At 40.4% G+C, this 9651-nt stretch overlaps 2 protein-coding genes across 3 annotated transcripts in view; both read right to left on the minus strand.

Moving 5' to 3' along the window:
- The window catches only part of lmln (leishmanolysin-like (metallopeptidase M8 family)), a 40196-nt gene extending 36421 nt beyond the window's left edge, over window positions 1-3775 (minus strand). For both annotated transcript variants that reach the window (XM_014019759.1, XM_014019758.1), the window contains exon 1: window positions 3420-3775. In XM_014019759.1, the coding sequence (XP_013875213.1) occupies window positions 3420-3554 (135 nt within the window). In that variant the 5' untranslated portion in view covers window positions 3555-3775. The remainder of the gene's footprint in view (window positions 1-3419) is intronic.
- Window positions 3776-6706: 2931 nt separating this feature from the next.
- The window catches only part of tgfbr2l (transforming growth factor beta receptor-like), a gene marked incomplete in the record, with an annotated part of 43689 nt that continues 40744 nt past the window's right edge, over window positions 6707-9651 (minus strand). The window contains 2 exon segments of the mRNA XM_014019760.1: window positions 6707-7003; window positions 7245-7372. Of these exon segments, the coding sequence (XP_013875214.1) occupies window positions 6839-7003; window positions 7245-7372 (293 nt within the window).

The raw sequence follows: 9651 nt of genomic DNA on the forward strand, positions 1-9651 counted from the left end.
CCAGTGTGAATAATAAACCTTCACGTTTAAAGTCCGTGTTTGTCACGCGCGCGCGTGGGGGGGTGCGTGCGTGCGTGCGCGGGGGTGGGTGTCTGCCGCGGATAACAGAGCAGGCAGGAGGGGGAGAGGACGAGGAGAAGAGTAGTGGACTTATTTCTAATTTTATCTGACTTATTTAACTTAATTTTTATTTTTTTATCGTCCTGCAGGCTCTAATGGGAAATAGATTTGAAGCTGAGGTTTTTTATTTTTATAAAAATCATTAGATTACTCTAAAGCAAAATGAGGGAAAATCTGTGTAAATTACAGACATTCTGTTCACGTGAACAGTTGTCAGTCAGCACCTGTCAACCTCCAGACGCACGACGGAGCGTTCTGAACCAATCACTTTTGTTGGCATTGATCAGCTGACTGATTTAAATACACCTTAACATTCATGAGGTACTTTACATTGACTGTTTACGGTTGAATGTGGGCGTGTAGAGGGTAGACCCTGAGGCGGGACCTCGTGCACAAACTCTGACGTGCGGCTGTGATTTATAAAGGAAAGATGCGCAGAAACGTGCGTACGCACTGTTTTATAAATCTGAAATTTTTTTGGCGTACGCCATTTCCGCCTTTTGGCCGTACGTTCACTTTTAGTATGGTTTCCACGCAATCCTTTATAAATGAGACCCCAGGACTTTCTTTACAAAATTAAATAGTGAATTGTCGTCCTTTATTTGGAATAAAAAGCATCCACGGATAGCCAGTAAGATGTTACAGTTACCCTATGGTCTTGGTGGCTTGTCACTCCCCATCTTTTTATATTACTACTGGGCGGCCAACATTAGAGCCTTACTGTACTGGTTGAGAGACGACAATCCTGTTCCTACTTGGGTAATTCTAGAGAGGAATCAGTAACGGCGAGCTCTCTCTCTGCTTTACTTTGCTCCCTGTTACCGTTTAATCAGCCCATCTCAACTTATACTTCTAATCCGGTMGTAACTCACACAATAAAAATCTGGAATCAGTGCAGGAGGTTGCTTAAAAGTACAGAATTATTATTGTCTGCTCCAGTGTCAAATAACCATACTGTATGTTTGCTCCTTCACTAATGGACTCTGTTTTCAATACCTGGGGTTTAAAGGGAATAACTTCTCTAAATGATCTTTATATAGACAATAAGTTCGCCTCATTTGAACAGTTACCACAGAAATTTAACATCCATAAGTCACAGTTCTTCAGGTATTTACAATTGAGACATTTTATAATGTCAAACTCTGGATGTTTTCCTCTACGCCCGCCAACTTCTCTTATAGATGAGATTCTGATGTGTAAGTCTGTAACAAAACGCTCTATGAGCAGAGTTTATTCTCTGCTCAGCTCATTTTCTGACTCCAATTTAGATTCTTTGAAGGTAAGTGGGAGATGGACTTGGAGGAATCCATATCAGACTCAGTTTGGCAAAAAATTATTCAAAATATATATTCGTCCTCAATATGTGTGAAACATGTTATAGTTCAATTTAAGGGAGTACATCGTCTACACTGGTCTAAGGACAGATTGTGCAAATTCAAAAGGGACTTGGATCCGACGTGTGATCGTTGTAAACAATCACCTGCCACACTTCTACACACATTCTGGTCCTGTCCAAAGCTACATGGATACTGGCAAGGCATCTTTGATACCTTTTCAGGACTATATGGACGAACTGTTCATCCATCACCATTCATCTCTCTTTTTGGGGTGGCTCCAGCAGAGGCTTCCTTCAGTGAACATCAGAGGACGGTGTTAGCTTTCTGCTCTCTACTGGCTAGAAGACTTATTCTTCTTCGWTGGAAGGATCCACATCCTCCAGTATATGGTCATTGGTTAAGAGAAGTTATGTCTTACGTTCATTTAGAGAAGATTAGATATACTGTTAGGGGATCTGTAAACAAATTTTTTGACATTTGGCAGCCATTTATATCTTATGTAGAAAAAATTTCGGCAGATAGTTTTGTGTAAAGGTTAAAAATTGTTTCATTACACACAAACCTACTCATTGTATCATTTGATGAATACAAGATCTTTTTTTGTTATTTCAGTGGATCCGTTATAGGAGGAGAGGGATGGGAGGGATTTTGGGTGTGTGTGTTTTGTTTTGCGTTTTTGTAAGTCTGTTCTTTTTTGTGGTTTGTAAAAAAAATTTTAATAAAAAGACCTTGATCAAAAATAAAATACCAGATGTAAAATTGACTGGTCTACATTTTGAGGCGGATGAGTCAGCAGAGGGTTTGAAGCCTGTTGGCGTTTGACAGGTAAGCCAATGTGACTTGATAGCACACAATCACAGAGTGGTTAAAAACTGGATTGAAGGCAGAAAATGTTTTTTGTTCATAAAAGAATCAGTTGACGATCACAAGGCGGTTAAAAACTACGATAAGAGCAATTAAAAGTCAAAAGTTTGCTGATGATCAGCGGCAGCAAAACGCACCAGCATTCACTCAACCGGAAGTCAAATATATTATAATTATTAATATAATATAATTATTAATTATATTAATCATCATATTTTTTAAACCTTTATTTCACCAGAACAGTTTATTTACTATGTTGGCCTGAAAGTGCAAAAACACTTAAGAAATATTAATTATCATCGGCTAAACACCACAATTAATCGTTGTTGTTTTTTGCCAATATTGCCCAACCCTTCTTCTAAGGACAAAACATAAAAGGTTTAAACTAAAGCATAATAAAGCCTTTGAATTTAAGTAGGTAAACAGGGAAGTATGCACTGGTGACATATAATAAATATAAATTATTTAATTTTGGAGATGTGTTGATTTTTAGTGTCAAGTTTTGAAGATGCCGCTTTTATTACGAAGAGATTTTTGTATTATGACATTTACTTGTACCACGATCACAGAAACTGGTTATCTAAATTTATAGTGTAAATGTCATTAAATTCTGAAATAAATTCTTTTTGGTTTGATATTTGGGTTTTCAAAGGTATATATCGACCTTTTATTGGGAAAAACCCTAACCCGGAAATGTTATTTTAGCTGTTGCTAGGGGAACAGGAACAGAAAACTGATTAGTTGTGGCTTTAATGGGGTAAAACCAATAAATAACACATGATGCTTATCAAATGGGAGAAACAGTCTGTGTTCGTGTTAGCTTGTTAGCTTTTATTCAAAGTAATAACTTGTACTAAAGCTATTTGGTAGTTTATAGTATGATAAATGTTGTTCTCACACAAACAACACTTATGACAGATTACTAGGCTGAGCTGACAAGAAACATTATTTGTACAAAACGGATTAGCCGTGATGTTTTGTTTCACACTATAAAGTACATTATAACTAGCTGACGTAGCTAGCGCGCTATAAGCTGTTAGCTGCAGGACTCGAGTCAAATCATTAGGTTTATTTTTTGTGACCATCGTCGAGACTCACCTGGTCCGGAGCGGGGACTCTGTGTTTGCAGGCACCGTGACAGCTCCCAGATCGGGCTAGGAGTGAGAGGAGGGCAACACCGAGGAGAAACCAGGACAGGGAAGGCTTTACATCCCCGTTCAGCCTTGGCTCCATCCTACGACCTGCCCAGCGAACCGGGCTCGGTAGCCCAAAGTTAACACAACCTCCGCCGGTCTCGGTCCGGTCCCCACTGCGCTCGTTTCATTCATCTCTTGTGAGGTGAACCAGAACTTGTTACCATCCTGCAAAAGCGACTTGGTGCTATAAATGTAGGGAGAAGCCGCCACCGGCCGGTGAGAGGCTTTGGCTGATAGCTGCAGCTGGGGGTTGTAGCTCCGTGTCAGCTGAGAAAACCGGGGCTCCAAAGATTGTCTCTAAGAAAGATGGATAACTCGCTCGCACAAAAAATGTTGGGGGTCAGCTCCACAGACATACTGTAGAATATCTATAATAATATAAAATATGCACAATAAGATCTTTTTATATAGTACTTGATCAGCAGCATTAAACTATACAGCCTGTACTCAGCACAGGGAAGCAAAACAGAGCAACAAAGATCGTCTCTAATTAAGATGGCTATGAGCATTTTCACTTCTCTTTGTCAACAGCAGAGGGCGCTGCTGCTCAGTTTGAGGAGCATCGAAATTATACTGCTCAATTTTGTGGAGGAAATTCTAAATTACAAAACTATCAACTTATTGGTAGGTGGGCTATACAAAAAGTCATGGGATACAGCTGTTGATGAGGTTAAAGGTACTTGTTGTAATGACATGAAGACCGGTCAAAAGAAAAATCATAAAGTGAGAAAATATACCAGCAATGTTTATATCAACTGTAGATGGGTCGCAGAGACAACAGGTTCAGGAGAAAAATATCTAGTGACAAACTACAGCTCTACCAGGGGGACCCTGAGGTATTCCCAGGCCAGAGAAGATATATAATCTCTCCAGGGAATTCTGGATCTCCTTGAATTCTTGACTAATACATAGTTTACTGTATTTGTGTGCAAACTGTATGAGCTGTTTTATCAGATCCTTCTCATGGAGCACATCAGAAGATTTCTACTGAAAAAAGTTCAAAACCGAGACAAAGAAGTAATCCAGTCCTTCTCTTTCTTCTCAAACCTCAGCTCGTCGTAGCCGATGACAGCTCATCCTGAGCCCAGTTCTGGTTCTGTTGGAGGGTTCCTCCTGTTAGAATGAAGTCATTTCTTTCCACTATCACCAATGTGCTGCTCAGGATGGAGGATCGCAATGATTCTCCTGGCTTTTTAGATAACTTTTACTGTCATTTGGGTCTGATCATAATAGATATACTGTATGAGACTAACACTTTTTTGCCATTATTTAAACAGGAAAATTGCAAGGGAGGCATCCAGTTATAAATATTTTTGGGGTGTGGGGGAAGCCAGAATACCCATGCAAGCACGAGGAGAACATGCAAACTCCGCACAGAAAGACCACAGGTCCTAACTGGGAACTGAACCTAGGACCTTCTTGCTGTGAGGCAGAGCCATTGTGCTGCCAAATATTATAGTATAATATGTGAAAGAAAGAATAATTTCTGTCCCAAACAGCCTCCTATACAGTAGATTTTACACAGACACAATTATCTTCCACATCATCAGATAAAGATCACTCTCCTCTTTATTTGTGCACGGTGGTTATAGCAAATGTAATAAGTCATCATTAAAGAATAGTATCACAACAAAATGGAAACCAGCTCCAACAAATTAAACTGTTTTCATGCATCAAAGTGTGTCTGCCAGCAGATCTTTGAAGAGTTACAGCTGAAATTATCACGTCTTTATTTGGTACCAATGACTGAACTGTGGAGTTTTGTCTTTGCTTTTCTGTGAAGGAAAAAGTCTTTTAAAGTTAGGCACTTAAATGTATCATTAAAGAGAAACAAATGATTAAACATGAGGTTGGTTTGAAGGTCCAGTTTCAGTGGTTCCAGTTTAGATGGGTGTGGGCCAAATGTGTGTTTGTGTGTGTGTGTGTGTGNGGGGCAGACTTCATTTAAAGCTCCAGGCAAGGACCACACAACAGATTTATGTTTTCAGTAAAATCCAATCAGAGATGTATTCTCCACCCTGGGTGAACTTTGTTTATGGAGTTAGTAAAGAGCAATGACCTGATTTATATTTTCATGTTTTTAAAGTTGCTCTTTTCAGAATGAGTTGTGTTAGGTTTGGTTTTCTGCCTTCGGCCTAAAAAATTAACTCACAACAATCATGTCTTTGTTTTTTAAATGGTACACACAAAATACTGGTCATAAGAGCACAGATGGGGTTTCTCTTCAGTATTTTTGCTTTACCTCTGAAGAGTTTTACTTTGATATCAGTCAAAAACACATACATTACCTTCAGTGCTGGACTGGCCATCGAGCACTGGTGCCCGGTGGGCCGTGGTGATTTTGGGCCGAGCAGTCCCGTCATGAACCAAAAAAAAAAATTATAACTAACTTTTTGTCGACCGCGATGGCCCATTGGTTGATTTTCTTGAACGACATGGAGCTAATCCAGTGAAATCTCTCAGCACTACTGAAACATAACTGCAGCTTCTTAAGATAAAATGTGATAAAAGTTGGTCTGTGAGTGTGTTCATGTTTTACAGCAGATTTTTATATTTCTTATGTTGAAATATAAGAAATAAATAAATCGGTTTGGGTCAAATGAAATAATTTGACCTGAAATTAGAATACATGCTGGGTTATGTTTATTATACTAAATGTTAAATTAAATAGGCTATACATCCCTAAATAAACACTGTAGTATATTAAATTTAAAAATGAAACCTTTAGATGTGAATCAGAGCTCTACATTTGACTTTTAGGAAGGTGGAAGTTTTAGTTATATAGTTTCATTTGTGACTCTGAAAACTTTAAGTTTAGCAGTTGTCTGATCTGTTCTCTACAGTAGTCTCTCTGGTGATCCACTGACTGAGCATCAGAACCTCATGAACATTAAAGTCTCTGAGTGGAAGAGCTCATCAGTTTTTTTAAAACATGGTTATTCTCTTCCTTGTAGGCTGCTGCACTTTAACTTGTGAAACAACACAACATGCAAACACATCCTCTGGTATGTAGTGTCTATTCGTATATTGTATAAATAATGATGGTGGGCCGCCATGACCAAAAAATGGCCAGGCCGTTTTTTGGTCCCAGTCCAGCCCTGATTACCTTTAACTCTTTAGTTGCCAACTTATCTCCTATTAGCACCTATTAAATGACTGTTGTAGAAAAAAATTCAGATGAAACACAGCATCGTGGGATATCTCTGTCATGTCTCTTTAACCTTCAATTGAGGAAGAGGAGGAGAGTTTTGAAAAGAACAAGTGGTTATTAGGAGCCTCCAAATTTAGTCCTTTTCTCTGTCTTCATTCGTTCCTGCCTTCTTATGCCTGTCTTTCTCTCTCCTCCGCGCCTTCAACTTCTGCCTCCTCTTCCTTGCCCTCCTGCTGCAGCGCAGTGAAGCGTTCCACCACACAGTGGGCGGTCAGCCGGGCCTCCGGGTCGTGGTCCCAGCACTCTGTGATAGTGGAGCAGAAGACGCTCATCCCCTGGACACGTAAAGGAGTTAGAATTGTGTTAAGTTCAGCTTTATACAAGAATGACAACATCTGACTGACTCAAATGCTCACATTTTCTTTTTAAAGAAGAAAAAAACTTTGTCTCTTTTACACACTAACTTCGTGTTGTCTCGTTCAGACCACTTTTGTGTTTTTGAAGGATTGTTAATATTTGTGTCCTGTAAAAGAACTGAGCCATTTTCTCTGGTTGTTATTTCAGGTTGTCTCTGACCTGGTGATGTGTCCATGTTGGGGGGATGTCTGGTCGTCCTCGGTCCCTCAGGACCAGGTCTCTCATGCTGTCCACACAAGGTTGCTCACAAACCTTTGAGCCAAACACCGGCTCGTAGCTCTTCACCTCTGTAGCAACACAAACATTTAGCTGTAAAACTTTCTCTCAATAAAAACCCTGAAACTGTTTGTGAATTTTCAGCTTAGATCTGATCATTTTGTTTGTTTGGAGCTTCTTGAATTTTTCAGTTACTGTTTGTCAGATTTACTGTCAGAGAAAATTAGCGTATTAGCATATCAGAAACAGCAGCAGAAGGAAACTCTTCAGCAAATAGTTTTAAACCCTAGCTGCTCTACATACAGACACAGTCAGCTCATTTAGTCTGACAGGAGTGGCCCAGAGTCTCAGAAAAGGAAATCACAAGTCTTTAAATTCAGAAGAATCTAAATTGCTCTGACGTTTGTTCCAGGAATTAAGGAAATACGACCCTTAAAGCAGCTTCACCTCAAATACTTTATTAAATTAACTCTTGTTTTACAAAAGTGTCAGAAGACTTAACTTCATTGATTTTTTTAAAATCAGAAACAAGTTAGGATGACTAATTAAAGCCTAAAATAATAACAACAACCATTTTAACTTGTGTTTAACAGTCTGCTGAAACCAAAACTTCCTGTCCCTCTCTAGAGATCTGTAAACAACTTTTAGTCCAGGTCTGTGAGTTACAAAAATCCTAGTGTACCAGTAGATTCCAGATTTATGTTTCTGAAAGAAAACTCACAAATACAAAAACAACAGGACCAGGATCCAATGTACAAATGTGCCAATAAAAATACTGACAGACAAAAGTTAAAATTGTTCAGTTACATGTTTCACACTGTCGTCCTTCTATACTATACTATACTATACTATACTATACTATACTATACTATACTATTGTTTCAGCATCTATAGCTTCTCTGCTGTCTTTTTCTTGCATGGTTTAGAGGTGCAGCTGCAGATGCTGTTGGTTGGCTTAAAAGCTGTCACACATACAGCACAGCACATCTCTCTCCTGATCCTCACTTGGTTTGGTTTGCTTTGGTTATTTTTATTATTCATACTAGTTTTGGATTAACCTCATTTCAGGTATTTATTTAGTATAATTCATCTCCATCTCCATCTTCTTCCACCTATCCGTAGTCGGGTCACGGAGGCAACAGGTTCAGGAGAGAAATCCAGACATCCCTCTCCCCAGCAACACTTTTCAGCTCGTCCTGGGGCACCTGAGACGTTCCCAGGCCAGAGAGGATACAGTGACCCTCCAGTGAGCCCTGGGTCTTCCCAGGGGCCTCCTCCCAGTGGGAAGTGCCTGGAGCACCTCTAAAGGGAGGCGCCCAGGAGGCATCCTAATAAGATGCCCGAACCACCTCAACTGATTCCTTTCAATGTGGAGGAGCAGCAGCTCTACTCCGAGCTCCCCTCGGATGACTGAGCTCCTCACCCTATCTCTAAGGCTGAGCCTGGCCACCCTACGAAGGAAACTCATTTCGGCCACTTGTGTCCGGGATCTTGTTCTTTCATTCATGATCCATGCATCATGACCAAAGGTGAGGGTTGGAACGAAGACAGACCAGTAAATCGAGAGCTTTGTCTTTTGACTCAGCTCTTTCTTCACCACGACTGACTGAAGCAACGCCCTCATTACTGAGGACAAGGCCCCAATCCGTCAATCCATCTCGCGCTCCATCCTACTATCACTCGTGAACAAGGCACCCAGATACTTAAACTCCTCCACCTGAGGAAGAGACTCTCCCCCGACCCGGAGGGGGCATTCTACCCTTTTCCGGTCGAGAACCATGACCTCAGGCTTAGAGGAACTGACTTTCATCCCAGCTGCTTCACACTCGGCTGTGAACCACCCCAGTGCATGCTGAAGGTCTTGGACTGAATATTGAAATATGAAGCAGTAATTTGTACAATAGAGAAACTGTTATACTGCCCTCTGCTGTATCTGTGAAGAATCACACCTGTTACGCACAGTTTGAAAAAAATAAAAAAGCAGAGCACGCTGAAACATCTCCGTTCATCACTGAAGACGCCAACAGAACCACATCATCTGCATACAGCAGAGACAAGACCCTGTGGTTCCCAAACCAGACACCCTCCTCTCCACAACTGTGCCTTGAGATCCTGTCCATAAACACTACAAACAGGATCGGAGACAAGGGACAGCCCTGGCGGAGTCCAACACACACTGAAAACAAGCTCGACTTTGTGCCAAGAATGCGATAGTATAATTCAATAAATTAATATTTTGTTCAAGTAAGCAAATCCTTGCGTGGTCTTCTTTCCCCCTCCAAACGGGCCTGGCGGACGTAACACTATACTATACTACACTATACTATACTATACTATACTATACTATACT

This window comes from Austrofundulus limnaeus, unplaced genomic scaffold, assembly GCF_001266775.1.
Source record: "Austrofundulus limnaeus strain Quisiro unplaced genomic scaffold, Austrofundulus_limnaeus-1.0 Scaffold229, whole genome shotgun sequence".
In the NCBI taxonomy this organism is placed as follows: Eukaryota; Metazoa; Chordata; class Actinopteri; order Cyprinodontiformes; family Rivulidae; genus Austrofundulus; species Austrofundulus limnaeus.